This window comes from Canis lupus, chromosome 15 (genome assembly GCF_048164855.1).
Source record: "Canis lupus baileyi chromosome 15, mCanLup2.hap1, whole genome shotgun sequence".
In the NCBI taxonomy this organism is placed as follows: domain Eukaryota; kingdom Metazoa; phylum Chordata; class Mammalia; order Carnivora; family Canidae; genus Canis; species Canis lupus.
The window spans coordinates 39,553,341-39,571,157 of NC_132852.1; the positions used below are offsets into that span (position 1 = coordinate 39,553,341).

General features: G+C 51.3%; 2 protein-coding genes across 36 annotated transcripts in view; one reads left to right on the forward strand and one right to left on the reverse strand.

Annotated features, from left to right (window-relative positions):
* CSGALNACT1 (chondroitin sulfate N-acetylgalactosaminyltransferase 1) overlaps positions 1 to 7,213 on the forward strand; it is a 327,875-nt gene extending 320,662 nt beyond the window's left edge. For all 31 annotated transcript variants that reach the window (XM_072776718.1, XM_072776723.1, XM_072776719.1 and 28 more), the window contains 2 exons: positions 3,402 to 3,483; positions 5,294 to 7,213. In XM_072776718.1, coding sequence (XP_072632819.1) covers positions 3,402 to 3,483; positions 5,294 to 5,577 — 366 coding nt within the window. In that variant the 3' untranslated portion in view covers positions 5,578 to 7,213. The remainder of the gene's footprint in view (positions 1 to 3,401; positions 3,484 to 5,293) is intronic.
* A 9,221-nt stretch (positions 7,214 to 16,434) lies between these two features.
* The window catches only part of SH2D4A (SH2 domain containing 4A), a 71,367-nt gene continuing 69,984 nt past the window's right edge, over positions 16,435 to 17,817 (reverse strand). For all 5 annotated transcript variants that reach the window (XM_072776753.1, XM_072776750.1, XM_072776751.1 and 2 more), the window contains one exon: positions 16,435 to 17,702. In XM_072776753.1, the coding sequence (XP_072632854.1) occupies positions 17,610 to 17,702 (93 nt within the window). In that variant the 3' untranslated portion in view covers positions 16,435 to 17,609. The remainder of the gene's footprint in view (positions 17,703 to 17,817) is intronic.

Below are 17,817 nucleotides of genomic sequence, written 5' to 3' on the forward strand. Positions count from 1 at the left end.
CCCAGGAAGGCAAAAACATTTTTGTCCGTTTGTCCAAAGCCACATGATTCTGAATTTTCCCACCAAAATCCCTGGGCCCTCATGACTCACCCAAGAACTCCTTATGTGATCCATGTCTGTTTCCACTGGCATGAAGCCCTCTCTGCCCTAAGACTGCTCCTCATCCTCTCTTGGAGAAGCATTTATTGAGTACCTGATGTGTACTTGACAGTGATCTGGAGGCAATCAACCAGACCAAGGCCCTGGGCTTATGTTCACCAGTGGTGGTTGGTGAACACAGAAAAGAGAGGAAACAAATGCATCAACCAGATAATTTCAGAAAGCTGTGTTATGGAGAGAATAAAGCAGGTGACAGTATAGAGAGTGACATGGTGGTGACGGAGGTACAGGCTGCCGACCCTGGCTGACGAGGCTGGGATGACTGCTCTAAACAAGTGATGTTGGACCAGAGCCCACCGGTGAGCAAAGAAAAGGTGACCCAGGAAAGGGGTCTGCAAGTGTCTAGCCTCAGAGACCTGCCAGCCTGGTGTGTCCAAGGGGCAGGACAGAAGGAGACTGTGTGAGGGGATGTGAGCTGGACGAGGCAGGCGGGGCTTTGGTCACGTAGGACCTTCACAGGGCAGAGGTTTTCTCTGGGTTTATTCTAATTGTATTAGTGAGAATGCAATAAAAGCCCCTTCAGGGTTTTAAATTGGAACATGCTGTGATCTGATAAACATTTGAGAGCGCTCACTCCCAGCTCGGCTACTCGTTGAGGGCACGATGCCAGTGACGTGACACAGCTGTGGGGGGTAAAGCCTGTCAGGAGTGAACTCGGGCTTGCCCTGATGTTATATGCTGTGGGTGCCATCAGATTGGTTTCCACCAATGGCTAAATTTCAAGGAGCATTTCAGATAGTGGCTTTCTTAGGCTTGCCAACCAGTTAGGAAGTTTTTATATAGTGCATTCCCCAGCTGGTAAATCAGTTTGTGTCTGTCCCGCTGGTCCCAGGTGAGGGTCACTCTTGACCTTGTCCAGCCTTGCTGGGTGCTGCATCCACAGCCTGGGTGCGGGGCGACCACCTCTTGCCACCCCTCTTGTCTTTCTTCCCAAGCCCTGGCCTTCCTCTTTTAGATTCCATACAGACCTCAGCCAGATGCTTGAAGTTGGGATACTGGCACTTCTCTTAACTCCATGTTTATCCAGAAGCTTAGAGGACTGGTCTTCATCCTGACCAGCAGAAAGGATATTAAGCCATTAGCTGCAACAGAAACCGTGTGTACCTGCTATGAAACAGAAACTCTTTTTAATTTTTTTTTATTTATTTATTTATGATAGTCACACAGTGAGAGAGAGAGAGGCAGAGACACAGGCAGAGGGAGAAGCAGGCTCCATGCACCGGGAGCCCGACGTGGGATTCGATCCCGGGTCTCCAGGATCGCGCCCTGGGCCAAAGGCAGGCGCCAAACCGCTGTGCCACCCAGGGATCCCCAGAAACTCTTTTTAAAAAATGACTCAATGGAGATTTTCCCAAGCTTTCCTTCCCTGCAAAATCTTTCCAGTTGATACTAATGAAATTACCTTGTCACTTGGGAGATATTGTATAACAGGCCTTTGTTCTGAGGAGAAATTGGAACACATCTGCTGGGACTCACTGACAAAATCTCTCTTGGTCCTCATTTTCCTTCCCCAAACCCTGACGCGTATGTATTCACTCGGTGCGAGTGGTCGTGAAGAGGAGATGGTTTCATGGATTACAAAGCAAAAGAATTTTTAATTTCACAGCTCTGCCACGAGCCATTTATGGAAGACAGTTGAGGCTGTGGTAGAGAGAAGAAGCTTCGGGAACGTGGAAGAGCAGTGAGGATAGATGGGAGCTGGGAGAGACCTTAGCGGAGGGTTAGTTCAACCTCCTGATTGATTGGTTGATTGACTGATTGCTTTTATTTGAGAAAGAGAGTGACAGAGAGCATGAGTGGGGGAAGGGCAGAGGGAGAGGGAGAAGCAGACTCCCTCCTGAGCAGGGAGCTGATTGCTTGTTGGGCTCCATCCCTGGCCCCTGGGATCATGACCTGAACTGAGGGAAATGCTTAACCAACTGGGCCATCAAGGCACCCCTTAATTTTTTATTTTTATTTGGGGGGAGGGGCAGGGGGAGAAGGAGAAGAATCTCAAGCAGGCTCTATGCCCAGCACAGAGCCCCATGCAGGGGGCTCAATCCCACGACCCCAAGATCGTGACCTGAGCCGAAATCAGGAGTCAGATGCTTAACGGACTGAGGCACCCAGGCGCCCCTCAACCACCTCATTTAAAGGAAAGGAAGTAGAGGCTCAAAGAATTGAGGGATCTGACAGAAGCAGAAAAGTCAGTCCATGGGCAAGTTGGGAGGAGACGCTGGTGCTCCTCCCCTGCTACACAGTCTGTGATGAGCAGTGAGCAAAGGGAGCCAAACCTCACAGGCAGAAAATGGAAAAGTCCTGGTGGGTGGGGATCTGCTGTGGCCCCCTCCCACTTCCCCATCCCTCAGGAGGGGATTTTCTGCACTAAGCACCGATGTTAACCCCAAGAATGAATCGTGAAAAAGAACTATTACAGTCTCAGAATGAGTCCCAGAATTAGCTCCGCCAAAAAATAAAGGAAAGTTTGGAAAGGTCTTGCTGCTTTAGCAAATGCATTGGAAATTTCTTTGCAGAGTAACAGGCTGTGCAGGCCCCGGCCTCGCTCTCTGAAGACCGTCCCTGCTTGGATGGCCTCCTGGCAGCCCTGCAGCTTGGCACCACCACAGATGCTCTTGGGAGCAGTTTGGTTTTAAAATAGTTTAGAGATGAATGGACAGAGCCTTTCTTCAGAACCTGGACTCCTGATGCCCTTTACCTCAGGGAGCAAGAGGTCGCAGAGCCCAAGTAACACACTGCCTTCTCAGGTTTTCTTTGCATTTCCCAAGGGAGTCCTATGTGTGCCCCTGTGCCAGGGCAGCTGACTCCCCGGCTGTTCTCTTTGCCTTTCCTCCCTCCCAAGCCCTGGCTGGCTCCCACCCGGCCTGTGTGAGGGGCCGAGGCCTCCTGTTCTCTCTGGTACTGCTGCTGAGCCAGACACGTAGGTGGCTTTTCCATGGTGCCGCTCAAAAGCTTGCTCTCCTGGTTTGTTTTTGAGTGTGAGTGTGAGCATGAGTGTGTGTGTTCATGCCGACACCGTAGGAACCTTCCAAGCAGAGGTGCCAAGGACCACAGGGCCCATCTCGGAGCTGCTGCATTCAGGGTGTTCCTGGCTGTCGGAAAGGCCTGGGGCCCAGCGTTTCCCGCGCAGGGCTGTCGCTGGGCTCCCCACTTCGCACCGCTGGCACCACTCTGTGACATCTCTCCATCACGGTCCCCTCTGTCCACCCCTCCTGAATGACCGAATGACCATGTTTTCCCCGCAGGTCATAAAGAAGGAAACTGGATTTTGGCGAGACTTTGGCTTTGGGATGACCTGTCAGTACCGTTCGGACTTCATCAATATAGGTAAGACGGCGCCGAGCAGCACGTCTGCACCTCTGCTGCCACCTGGAGGCCGAGGCCCGAAGCCCAGAGTAGGCAGGAGGGCCCCGGGTGGGTTCCCACGATGCTGGGTGTACCCACTTCCCAAGAGAGGGCTGTTGCTCTTGTCGTGGACTTGGGGGCTGGACCAGGAGGAGGCTGGGGCGTGTGTGACCTTGAGCCCCTCTAATCTCCACTAGACCCTCCCAGTCACCCCAAATGTGGCACACAGACTGAGGGCAAGGCAGCTGCTACAGACAGATGACTTCAAACTGCTCCCCCGGCCGCCACCACCCCGCTCCCGAGCCTCCTTCTGACCTAGTTCTGGCTCTGGTCCCTCCCAGGCAGAACATTCTGGGCCTCCACAGTAGCAGGATCCACTGAGAAACATAAGGGCAACGTGGGAGATTTGGGAAAATCACATACCAGAAAAGATCCAAATTTCTCTCTGCTGAACCTTCGAAAATTCCAGATGCTACTTCAGGCTCCGGCTGAGCGTATAGTCACTGTCCATGCACACACGTTCCCAGAATGCCCAGAGGAAAGGCCCTTAGGTCACAGTTGAGGCCAAAGGACATGGGGACAGCACGGCAGGTGGGGGCTGTGGGATGAGAGCACTTCCTGTCCCTCAGAGTGGCACCTGCTCATGTGCCTTGAGACAGAGTGACATTGTGACTCTGCACACCAGAGGCTTTGGTCCTGGGCTCAGGCTCAGGGTGGCTGCTGGCATAGGGTCAAGAAGCTCCGGCTCCCAGATCATGGACACTGCCACCACCCCGCCCCATCTTCCTTTTTAAAGCAGGTTTCCGTTTCGAGAAACCCTGTGTTCCCGTGCTCTGTGTGCACGGACAGATCCATTTGTGATGATGTATGTTTATCAGACTTGAATTTAGAATAAACTGGATTTTCCTAAGGATGGGGCATCATGGCAGCTGACACATGTGGGAATGGTGGGCTCCCTCCATGAGCCATTGCTGTCACCTCAGAGTCTCTGGGTCACGTCTGGACCCCAGTCATCCCTTAGCATCTTGTATTTATCTGTAAGCATCTAACTTTTGCACCGTCTCTTTAACAAGCTGTAATGATACCGATAAGAAACCCATTACAATGAAGCAAGCACTTCCCCTTCCATGACTGCTCGCTCGGGCATGAGGTCTAGTTCACACCAGGATAAGGAACCGTGGCTCAAGAGAGGTGACCTGGCCGAACTGAGACTCACGTTCCTGACCCCTGACTCTGTTGTCTGCCCGCCGGCCATCGGGGGCCACCAGCCACTTGTGTGCAGAGCCCAACGATGGGCAGGCTCAGGTGGCCTGTGCATGGGTCCCCCTCCCGGCCTGGTGGTGATGGGCGGCCTGGAGCAGAGGAGGGTGGCCTGGGGGCCATGTGGGACCAGTGATGACAGGCATTTGGGGGGACTTCACCACTTTTCGTCAAAGTTACATTTAAGTCTTGGAGGGTTCAAGCTGGCAAGGCGGCAGCAGGGCCCACTGTGGGGCTCAGGCCACTGCGTGGCAGTTCCGGCAGCCCTAGGAGGCAGGCGGTGCCAGGAGGCCTGTCTGTGACCTCGTGGCATCCGGGAGTGGGTGCTGGCCGCCGCTGCGAAACCTTCCCTTTGGGGTGTCTGAATTCTCCCTTGCAGACGGACACCCGCAGATTTCAGAGGGGCAGTGACACATGCCCCCTAAAACACTGCCGCACCATGCAATGAGGGCCATGTCTGTGTGGGGCAGGAAGGGCACAGAGGTCGGAGGCGGCCGAGCAGCATGACTCAGCGGTGTCCTCTCTCCCACAGGTGGCTTTGACTTGGACATCAGAGGCTGGGGCGGGGAGGACGTGCACCTGTACCGCAAGTATCTCCACAGCAATCTGATTGTGGTGCGTACACCTGTGCGGGGGCTCTTCCACCTGTGGCACGAGAAGCACTGCGTGGACGAACTGGCCCCCGAGCAGTACAAGATGTGCATGCAGTCCAAGGCCATGAACGAGGCGTCCCACGGGCAGCTGGGGATGCTGGTCTTCAGGCACGAGATAGAGGCCCACCTTCGCAAACAGAAGACGAGTAGCAAAAAAACCTGAACTCCCAGGGATAGATCCAGGGAGGTTTTGTACTTTTTTCCCTTTGTGATCACTGAACATGTGGCTGTGACAAAGAAAAGATTTCCCTCAAGGGAAAGAAAAAAAAAAAGTTCAACTGATTAGTAAAAGAGATGGGAGAGAGCCTCTGATTTCTCTCTGCCTATTTGGCTCAACGCAACAGGAATTAAAATCTCCCACTTGGCCTGCAGGAGCAGCCCAAATGCATCCCGTGCAGAGTCTGACAAAGGCAGGATGATTGTGAGGTTACAAGCCTAACTGCGTGGAGGTTTTGTGTTTACAGCAGAGTGAGAGCTATTATCTTTTGTGCCCGTTGAAACATTCACAAATTATAAAAAGTTTTTTTTATAAGGAGTTCTTTCAAATGAAAGGCAAGCACATGTCTCCCCTATGAGTGATGACTGCGTGGGTAGGGCTGTCGTGCCTGGAAATGCTGACATATCAGGAGACCTTGTGAGCTTCGGAGATACACTCCTGGCGATCCTTGTGAGTATATTAAGCAAAACCAAATGGACTCAAAAAGAGAAAAAGAGAAACTATTGTGTCATTTCCATCCAAGATTAACCAAAAATAATCTGCTCATCTTTTTTTATTATAGTTTTAACCATCCTCGTTTCTTAATTTTATTTAAAAATGCCTTTTTTTGCTTATGAGTTATATTCTGCTTATTTAATTACCAATTTGCAAGCCTTACTAAGATAGCACAAGTTAGCATACATTTTTATATACTTTAAGAAAATACTTGTATTGTGAGAAACTTTAGTTCAGATTGAGCCCCATATCCAAGGACATGCCAAATGCTGATCCCGTCAGACCCTGAATGTCAGGTGGAAGTCGTGGCATGGGGCTACTGATACATCGAGACTTAGAGATACTTTATCTGAAGAGTATTTCCCAAGAGGAGCAACTGAACATTGGAGGGAAAGAAAGATATACGTTTTCCCTTAACAGAAAGCCTCATTCAGACTGGTAATATCTTGATTTATTCAAAAGTCAGAAAACACATTTTCTCCTCAGGAGAACTGGGGACCACGTTCTTACCTGTTTAAATAAACCAAAGTATACTGTGTGAACCAAACTATCTTTTTTCAAAGCAGGGTGCTCTTCCTGGCTGCTGGCTTTTATGAAAAGAAATGCAGAAAAATGTATTTTGTGAAAGATCACTCCATCTGCCAGAGTCAAGTGGGATGGGAGATTTTGCTACATGTTCACCCACCCCAATCTACGGGAAAGTAAATATTTTTTAAATTAAACAGTTCTACTTAGCCGCCAAGATGCTTCTGAAAATGGCATTTTATTACAGTTTCCAACTATTTTTTAAAAATACAGTTAACATTGAGTGATTTCTACATTCATGTGAAAATTATTTATTTATTAGCCAGCACCAGATGCATGAGCTAATTATCTGTGATTCCTTGCCTTCTGTTTGCCCACAGTCAACTCATTGTTTAAAAGCTTCTAGAACATTCAAGCTGTTGGTGTGTAAAAAAAAAAAAAAAAAAAAAAAAAAAATGCATTGTATTGATTTGTACTGGTAGTTCGTAAAATTTAATTAAAACACAGGACATGAATGGAAGGTAACATTGGACAGCTAATAAAATATGATTTGTGGATATAATTTCTTCTTGGAATAAGAATGCCATTTCTTTAGTTTTGGGAAAACTTTTTTAATGTGGAGAGACCAGGATTTCTGAACCCTGGTGCAACAGACCCCATGGGCTAGATCCCTCATAGTTGCCAGGGCTGCCCTGTGTACTGTAGGGTATTTAGCAGCATCCCTGGCCTTCACCTGCTAGATCCAAGGAGCATCTCTCACCTACATTGACAATCAATATGTCTGCAGTCATTGCCACATGTCTTCTGGAGGGCACAAAAGCACCCCCCTACCTGCCCCTTTTGAGGACCACTGGTCTAGAAGGAGAGAACCACAAGGGAAAACCTGGCTGTTAATATTATTTCACTTGTCTTTTTTTAGAAGAAATTGAGAAATGATTTCTAAGGTCCTTTTCTGACTGGGTTTCATATTTTCACATACAGTTGGGATACTGGAGATTCAGGGCATCTCTGGCCTCTCTCCAGCAGTTCTGGGGGCTCCGCGGGACTGCCCTGCACAGTCCTGCCCATATTCTCCAGGTGTCAGGAGGATGCACTTCCAGCAGGCCGGCAGCAATGCTGCGACCTTGTGATTAGGCAGGTCTGGGTGTCCTGCGGACGGTGTAATCCCAGGCTGCACTCTGGGGGCCAACCAGCCATTTGTGCTGCTGTCGGTTGCATATCACTGATGCCTGAGGCAGTGATTAGGAATTGAGTTTCAACAGTTGGTTAAGAATTGCTGAGGTAGATGAAGAAGAAAGGAAACAGCATAATATTGACCTATTTCTCTCTTTTTAGAACTTAGGTATAGCAGTTTTATTAACAAGTAGGAGTCCTCTTAAAGCACATGTAAGAGGGGGGTCTGTTTTAGTTTGGGCTGCTGTACAAACGTCCCTGGATGAGGTGGCCTAACCAGCAAGGGGATGATTAGGTCACAAACGCCGAGAATTCCGGGATTGAGGGGCGGGCAGATCCGTTGTCTGGTGAGGACCCATCTCACTGGATCCACGCAGGACAGAGACCCGGCAGAGGGCTAAGTACCTCCTAAGGGCCTCACTTCCAAATACCATCACAGTAGGGCTTCAACATCTGAATTTGGGGGGGGGGGTTGCAAACATTCAGGCCTTAGCAGGACCTACCCTGTCCTGTATACAGAAGGGTTGGTGAAGGCCCTGCTGCGACATTACAGTTAGGGGGCTAGGAATTTAACCCCAGACAGCAAAGGAAAGGAGTGAGGACCTCTGGCTTAGAGGACCCAGTCCCATGAGAACTTCTAGACGAAGGAAGTGCTGAGTCTTGGGCCTGTGTGATGCGCTGTCTGCATCTTCCCTCTGTTCTCATGGTATCTGGGTCACCCAAGAACTAGCCCAGCCATCTCCCTGGAGCGGGGGCGTCCATGCAGACCTGGGTCCCCTCTGAGCCGTGGTGAGCTGACCCACCTCTTCCCCCATCTCACTCAGTAATGGCAGGTCAGTAGCTTGAAGTGGACCAAGGTGGGAGTATTTACACTGTGGAAACAGTTGGCGGAGGCTACCTAGCAGGACTCCCCTGCCCTCCTGCCCCACCACTCCCTCCCCATCGCAGCTGGTCATCAGGACTGCATTGATGAGCCCCAGGCAGTCGAAGAGCATTAGAGGTTTTTGAGGTTGGTTGTAGAGCCAGGCACCTCCCGCACAGAAGACCACCTCCTCAAGCAGGCAGTACCATTTTCCAGGTGCGGGAACCGTGAGGAACCTGCTCGGGGTCACACCTTCACACCACATCCTGCCTCCAGCTGCAGAGGGCTACAAGGTCAGGGTGGGGGTGGGGGGAGGAGGGAGCTTCGGCCTCCAGCAAGTCCAGAGTCTGTTCTCTGCTGCCTCAGTTTCCCACCATGTTCTGCTCTTCAGCACACCTCAGAATCCCCTGACAATGAGTGAGAACAACACAGAGGCCCAGGAACACACGGAATGCACAGAGCTTCCCCGTCCTGGCTGCAGGCCTTCTGTGAGGGTGGGGGCTCTGAAGCCTTGGAAGTAGCCCTCTGTATGACCCCATATGCCCCCCAGCATTGCCCCCCACATGCCCCTGTATGACCCTGTATGCCCCCCTCATGCCCCCCATATGCCTTCTGTATGCCTTCCATGTGCCCCTCATATGCCCTCCATTGTCCCCCGTATGCCCCCCGCATGCCCTCTGTATACCCCCGTATTCCCCCCATACCCGCCATATGCCCCCCATATGCCCTCTGTATGCCCTCCATATACCACCCTGCATGCCCCCACATGCCCTCTGCATGCCCTTTTTGCCCCCTGCATGCCCCCAACATGCACTCTGTGGATATAAAGGCTGCTGTGAATGGGAGGGGAGCACAGGTTAAATCCTCACCTTCTGAAAAAAGGCCTGACCTGGATCTGAGACTTGCTCATCAGGGGTCCTGTCCTCAGGGGGGGTCCCTTCAAGGGTGGGTGTGTTTTACTCCCAACACCCATCAAATAACTGGCAGCTTTGTGTGATCCATATTCTGATTGGCTTTATATTTGAATTCAAAGCTGTTTCTCCTGGCATGACCCCACCAGGGCTTTGCTCTTGCTGCCAAAAGCTATGGGGAGCCTGCCAGCCCGGGGTGGGGACGCTGGGCGGTGGTTCCTTCTACACACAGAACATGTTCTCTCAGCAGAGGTGCCTTTCTCAATGTCTCTGTGACACTGATCCTTTGAGCTCGCCCTTTGGAGGGTCCTCCCCAGGGTCTCTTGGCCTTTTCGGCCTTGTCTGCTCTTCCAGGGGAGAGCACAGATCATGACCTGGGGAGAGAAGCAGGCACCGCCCCTGGGCGCTCTCTGCCTGTCACCCCATCACCCAGAGGCTCAGGCAGGGCCAGGCCCCTTCAGCAACCTCTGCCCAAGACTCCCCAAATGTCTGGTGGTCGACTGTACAGACGGCCTCCAGCTACAGGCTATACCCGGTGAACTGGATTTCCTCTTCATCAACCTGGGGGGCAGGACTTCAGCTCGCTGTTCCCTCCTGCTTGGCTGTTAATTCCCCATTTCTGACTCCCCTCCCCATTTCTGACTCCTCACCCCTGCCCAGTGTCTGAAGAACAACAATAATGATCACCCAGCCTGCTAGGATGTGAAACCCTTTTAAAACAGCTGAGTGAATCGGAGAAGGACAAACATTATATGGTCTCATTCATTTGGGGAATATAAAAAATAGTGAAAGGGAATAAAGGGGAAAGGAGAAAAAATAAATGGGAAATATCAGAAAGGGAGAAAGAACATGAGAGACTCCTAACTCTGGGAAAGGAACAAGGGGTGGTAGAAAGGAAGGTGGGCGGGGGTGGGGGTGACTGGGTGGTGGGCACTGAGGGGGGCACTTGACGGGATGAGCACTGGGTGTTATGCTATATGTTGGCAAATTGAACACCAATAAAAAAATAAATAAATATTCCAAAAAAAAAAAAAAGAAACAGGAAAAATAAATACAAGGGGAGAACAAACAGCAAAACCCTCACATTACATTCAGAGAGGCTGAAGGAAAAAAGGTATTAACTACTGGTTCCTTCTCTGGTCGTTAGCCTCAAACATCCCACCTGTAGGGTGTGGGGCTGTCAGGAGGGGCAGTGGGAGCTGTGTTTGGGAAGCACCTTCCGAGCTCCCCCACCGCCACCACCACTGAGAGCACGGCAGGGGGCTAGGGTCACTCGGAGCCATGTGGTCCGGCTGTAGAAGTGCACTGTGGTGGAGGGTCACCGGAGCTGGGCTCAGCTGGCAGGAAGACGTGAAGGAACATCCTTTTGGCTGAAGGAAAACAAAAGCTGACTAAGACTGATGACGGTGGTGGGGGCTTGCCCCCTTCCTGGCAGTCTGGGTTAGCACTGGCTCTGCCTGGCCTTTTCGGGCCACAAAACAAAGTTAATCCCAAAGGGATTTGGGGTTGCAAGTCTTTGGTCAAAAAGCCAGGCAAATACTTAGGGGATTTGTGATCAGGAATTCCTGAGCAACTCAATTTGTCAGTGACCAATTTGGGGTAAGGACTGGTCCCTGCAGACTTGGGGGTTGTCAAAATCCACCATTATGAGGATGCCACCCATAAACCTACCATTCGTCATTCAGACAAAGGTAGCCATCTCTCTGCATGCTACTTCAACTGGCTGATCCGTTGTGGGACTCCCCGTTATACCCCTTACTCTAAAAGCTGCCCTTTCTCCCTGACAACTCATCCCACAAACTCCAGCAGATGGGCCATTGGTATACACAGCCCATTGGTTATATAAACCGAGTTCATAACAGAAGAGCAGGGAGGGCATGAATCCTGCCTTAGTTGGACCTGTGATTCACAAAGAATAGCTACTATTTCGGGAGAACTTTATATATGCCAGACGCTTTGCACACTTCTTTTCTAAGCCTCAGAACCCAGTGGGTTTCTTAAGTAACTCCTGTTGGAGAGCTGAAGCTCAGATGGGCTTAGTATTTTTTTTTTCTTTTAAGATTGCACACAGTGATAGGGCACCGTGGTGGCCCAATCAGTTAAGCATCTTCTTTGGCTCAAGTCATGATCCAAGAGTCCGGGGATCAAGTCCTGCATCAGTAAGTAAGGGACAGGCAGGGCTAGGTAGGGAGAGATAGGGAGGGAGCATGGAATCAGACTCACAGAAATCCCAAAAATGTGGAGGTGAAAGGACACCCTAGATAAGCAAACCAGACCATCCTGCCCAGGTGCCAGAGGTGGAGTCTTGTTATAACAGCTACTTGTGATCAACAAGTTACCGGACCCTAAAGAGGAAGTGAGCCATTGAAGGTGTTCTCACTAGTCCGCACTCGTGGTGAGGTCAGTGGAGATGTTAAAAGGATTTGGGTTCCCTGGTTGGCTTTCCATAAAAGGCCAGCCCTCCAGGCCCCCAGGGACAACCCCGTGGGGACCCCTCTCAGTCCTGAGCTATCTCTGTATCCTTAATAAACCTCCGTGGCTTCATCCAGTCTCCTTTGTCTGAGACTCATTCTTGGGCTCCGTGAGGCAAGAACCCAGCAATCCTGCCTCCCCCTGCTCAGCGGGGCGTCTGCTTCTCCCCCTCCCTCGGGCCCTCCTCCCTGCTTGGGCTCGCTCGCTCGCCGCTCTCTGTGTGTGTGTCTCTCAAATGAACAAAAACTCTTAAAAAAAAAAAAGATTCCACGCAGCTGGCCAGTGAGCTGGCCTGGATCACACCGACAGCTGCCGGACTTTCTGCGAGAGGGAGCCAACTCAGGACCAGTGTGTCTTCACCACCCGAAAACGAAGCCCTTGCGTCAGGGAGGCCTCCTCGAGTCCTGGGCTCGGGCAGGAGGAAGGGCCGGCGCGGGGCGGGAGGGACCGGGGACGGCCTCCGGCGTCCAGGTGCGCGTGAGAACAGAAGGCGCGCACAGGCCGAGGGCGCCGGAGGGCGCTGTGAGGCGAGGCGAGGCGCGAGGCGAGGTGAGGCGAGGCGAGAGGCGAGAGGCGAGAGGCGAGAGGCGAGAGGCGAGGCGAGGCGAGAGGCGAGAGGCGAGAGGCGAGGCGAGGCGAGAGGTGAGAGGCGAGGTGAGGTGAGGCGAGAGGCGAGAGGCGAGGCGCGAGGCGAGGTGAGGCGAGGCGAGAGGCGAGAGGCGAGAGGCGAGGCGAGGCGAGGCGAGAGGCGAGAGGCGAGGTGAGGTGAGGCGAGAGGCGAGGTGAGGTGAGGCGAGAGGCGAGAGGTGAGAGGCGAGGTGAGGTGAGGTGAGAGGCGAGAGGCGAGGCGAGGCGAGAGGCGAGAGGCGAGAGGCGAGAGGCGAGGCGAGGCGAGAGGCGAGAGGCGAGAGGCGAGGCGAGGCGAGAGGTGAGAGGCGAGGTGAGGTGAGGCGAGAGGCGAGAGGCGAGGCGCGAGGCGAGGTGAGGCGAGGCGAGAGGCGAGAGGCGAGAGGCGAGGCGAGGCGAGGCGAGAGGCGAGAGGCGAGGTGAGGTGAGGCGAGAGGCGAGGTGAGGTGAGGCGAGAGGCGAGAGGTGAGAGGCGAGGTGAGGTGAGGTGAGAGGCGAGAGGCGAGGCGAGGCGAGAGGCGAGAGGCGAGAGGCGAGAGGCGAGAGGCGAGGCGAGGCGAGGCGAGGCGAGAGGCGAGGCGAGGTGAGAGGCGAGAGGCGAGAGGCGAGAGGCGAGGCGCGGCTCGGACACACCTCAGACCCGGAGCGGGCGGGAGGCGGAGGGGGCGCAGGCGGGCGGGGCGGGGCGGGGCGGGGCGGCGCGGGGAGGGCGGGCGAGCTCTGCCGCGGAACTGGAGCCCCGGCCCGGCCTCGGAAGGCACTGACCGCGTCCGCGTCCCCGCAGGCGGGAAAGCCAGGAGGCCCCGCAGCCCCTGTAGGTCGTCTTGTCTCCTTGCCTGTCACCGTCACGGGCGGGCGTCCCAAGGCGTCCCGCGTGAGGCCCACAGCGCTGCCTGCGGAAAGCTGCCTCCACAGGAAGCCGCCACTCTGAGACTTCCGGCCACGAATGATTTTAGATCTAAAAGCACATTTTTGCCACATTAGCACATGCCATTATTTTACACTTAAAAGGGAGGGTTAATTAAAAATGGCAACTTTTGATATAGATGCCCCTAAGATATTGTAAGTGACCTGTCCATGCCCATCGCCACTTGTTCTCCTTTTTCTTAACTCTGTGTTTCTCCTTCTTTGGCATAAGTTTGGGCCCACGGGCGTTTCTTGGCATTGCTCAGCTCTGCTGGTGACCCAGAGGCACAAAGTCACTTTCGTGCGCATCCTCCATAGCTGGGGAGGGAGGGAGACCAGGACCAGGGGCCCTACAGGTGACCCAGTGGGGGCTAATGATTGTGAGGGCCTGGAGGACGGGGTGGCAGCCAGAGAATCTGGGACGACTGTAAGAGGAGATTCTACAATCTCCCTGAAGTTGTTGAGAAAGAGGAGAGTCGATATGGGCAGTGAGAGGCATTTGCACCCAGTTCCAAAGAGTAGGCCGACTGGAGTGTTGGGAACTCGGACCTGGAGGGTAATAGCAGGGAAACACCCCAGACCAGAAACCTTAGGCCAGCCAAGGAGGGGAGCTTGCTGAGGCAGCAGAAGGGGGGGGGGGGCGGGGTGCAGGACCAGGGCTCCGACATCCTTGCCTTAGGCCAAGGGTCAGACACAGGGAGACTGACTGTATCCAATAGTTGAGCTATGATGAGAATTCAGGCTTCCTCAACCCCATTCGGTTTTAACCACTTCCTGAATTCTGTACTGTTCTCACCCCCTAAGAATTTCAAGTATTACTGCTGGCCATCACATCATCAAAAAATGGACAGTTTATTCCTCTGAATGTTAATAACCAAAAGGATAAAATAGTACAGAACTCAGACCCACCCCCCCTTGTACTATTAGGTTAATTCAGTCAGGTCATTTCCTGTTTTCTAAGCCATCTGACAGTACTTAGTATATCCCACAGTTACTTAGTGTCATTATATCCGGTATGACTATACTTATTTCTTCCAGAATAATTTTAAGCAGACGGTGATGCTGGAATCGTATGTCTTCATAATGATTAGTGACAACAGGGTACTTTTCTATTCATTTCAGAACCTTAAGATTTCAGAACTGGATGAATAAAAATCAGCTAGTAAAAACACTTTCTTTTAATTAAAACAGAACTACCATATGACCCAGGAATTCCACTTCTGGTATTTATCCAAAGAAAACAAAAATATCAATTCAAAAAGATACATGCACCCCCTATGTCCATTGCAGCATTCTTTGCAGTTGCCAAGATATGGAAGCAGCCCAGGTGTCCATCCATAGACAAATGGGTAAAAAGATATGGTGTATGTACACCATGGAATATTACTTGGCCATAAAAAAGGATGAGATCTTGCCATTTGTGACATGGACCTCAGTGGTATGATGGTGACTAAGATAAATAGGAGATAGACAAATACCCTATGGTTTCACTGATATGTGGAATCTAAACAACAAACAAAACCAAGCCAAACTCATAGGTACAGAAAACAGATTGGTGGTTGCAAGAAGGAAGGAGGGTTGGGAGGTGGGCAAAGTGGGTGAAGGGGGTCAAGAGGTACAGACTTCCAGTTACAAAATCAGTAAGCCATGGGGACGCACAGCATGGTGACAATCATTGATAATGCTACAGTGCAGACTTAAAAGTCGCTAAGAGAGGTTTTTTTTAAAGATTTTATTTATTTATTCATGAGAGACAGAGAGAGAGAGAGAGAGACAGAATGAGAGAGAAGCAGGCTCCATGCAGGGAGCGCAACGTGGGACTCGATCCCAGGTCTCCAGGATCACGCCCTGGGCTGAAGGTGGCACTAAACTGCTGAGCCACTGGGCTGCCCTAAGGGAGTAGATCTTAAAAGTGATCACAAGAAAAACAACTTTGTAACTTTGTAAGGTGATGGATAACTAGACTTACAGTGGTGATTGTTTCAGTGGTCAAAGATTGTTTCAAAGGTCAAATCATTATGTTGTACAGCTGAAACTAATTTAATGTTAAATATCAGGTACACTGCAATTTTTTAAAAATACCTTTTTTAAAAAAAATAAAAGTGAAAACTGAAGTTCAGAGGGCTAATGGTGGGAAGATATGGGGACAGAACAGAAGTTTGTACCTTCCTGTCCCGTGCTGTCTTTGCAGTTCTATAAAGTCATGGCCATTTAATCACTGAAATGAAGGTTAAAGACAGGGTCTCTTGGATAGATGTCTAGTTGACAGTCATCTCTCAGACTATAGGTACACAGGGGACATTTCAAGTGACACTTTACAATGGTCTGTGTTTAAAAACCTTCTCATTAAAGCACACACACACCCATACGGACACATATACACACATATCCTACTGTCTTCTCTGGCTATCTTTTATACTGGCAGTGAGTGTTTTACCCAACCAAGAACCTCATGAACCACCTCTGCTCCTTTGGAAAGAGTGCCGACACCAGGAGGAGGACTGGAGCGCAGGAGAATCTCCACCTTCCCAGAAGCATCATCTCTGGCTCAGGGCACCCCTGGTATAGTGACTCCAGCCCTTGCTGGGCTGGCCCAAGGGTTGCTAGGGGTTGGGGGTGTGGAGATGGCAGGGAGGTGGGATACAATTCCTGCCTGAGCAAACCTGCATAGCCAGGTGGGAGGCTACTCTCCTCTCCCATCCTTCCTTCATCATCAGGGGGCAGGCTGTAGAGCAACAAATGGCACATAATGCCCATCAGGTTCTGTAATGACATGAACTTCTGTGTTAGTTTCTGAGGGCTGCCGCAACAAATTATCATAAACTCAGAGGCTTAAGACAACAGAAATTTATTCTCTTATAGATCTAGAGCCTGGAAGTCTGAAACCAAGGTGCCAGCATGGCCACATTCCCTTCTAAGGCTCCGAGGAGAATCTGTGCCATACTGCTCTCCTAGCTCCTGGGGGTGGCCAGCTCTTCTTGGCATTCCCTAGCTTGCAGGAAATCCCCTGGAATCACTAGTCTCAGCCTGTGTCACCCCATGGTTGCCTCTCCTCTGTGTGTTTCCAAATCCCTCTCTCCTTATAAAGATGCCAGTCATTGGATGGAGGGCCCACCTGAACCCGATATGAACTTGATCACATCTGCAAAGACCCTATTCCCAATTAAGGTCACGTTCACAGGTACCAGGGCTTAGGACTTCACCCTGCCTTTCTGGGGATACCACTCAGCCCACAACATGCTCTTCTGTGCTGGCCTATCACTACTGACAGCAACTCACACATGCATGCACTTCAACCTCCTTGGTGTGCTTGTGGATGGATCCAAAGTAGATGGGGTGACCACTGTCCTGTTGTCCGGAATGAGAAAACAGTGCACAACAGTTTGCTCACTCCCCTACAGTCCACAGTATTTCTGGACATGTTAAGCTTCTCCTCCGTTTTAAACTCCTCATTCGATTTCCATTCCCAACTTTTGTTTTTCAATGCCTCTTACTTATATCCTGGCTCCAACATGCATAATAAATGAAGTGTGTCTGCAGGGTCATTTCAGCCACCAGTAAAGGCTTTTTTGCCAGCTCCCCAAAGCCAATGTGGAACTTAATCTAAACACAATCCTGAGATGTTTTGAAATGATGCAAAGTGGGAGTATAGAGGTCATGAAATAGTTACCATGAGCTACTGGGTTTTGAAGTACGCCTTAATTCCTAGAAAGTTTCCATTTCTTCTTTGTTCATTTATGTACATCATTAAGGTTGTAGACTTCATGTTAGGGAGTTGCTGAAATTGGGGATCATCTCCCTTGTCTTTTGGAGTGAATACAATGTGGTTAACTCCAGCATTAGTGCAGAAGAGAGATCTCCATGGGGCTCCAAGCATCCTTGCTGTTGATCAATCCTGGCTATGCTGCAGGGTAACGTTGGCTTCACACACAAATGTCTGTTTCAGCAGAGTTTACCCAGAGGAAAGCCCAATGGAGGCTGAGGATGACACAGCATGACGGAGGCTGTCACTCAAAGAGTTCCAGGTAGTCGGGCGGCTCGTCCTGCTGACCACAGGGGTACAGAAGGAGCTCTTTCCCCAGGGAAGTTATGGGTTCCTCCTGTGAATCAGAAGGCAGAGATCAGACCAGGCTGCGGGGACGGGGAAGGGCAGGCTGTTAAGATACTGTAAATAATAATGCCATGCCCTTCCGGCCTCCTCAGAGTACAGAACTT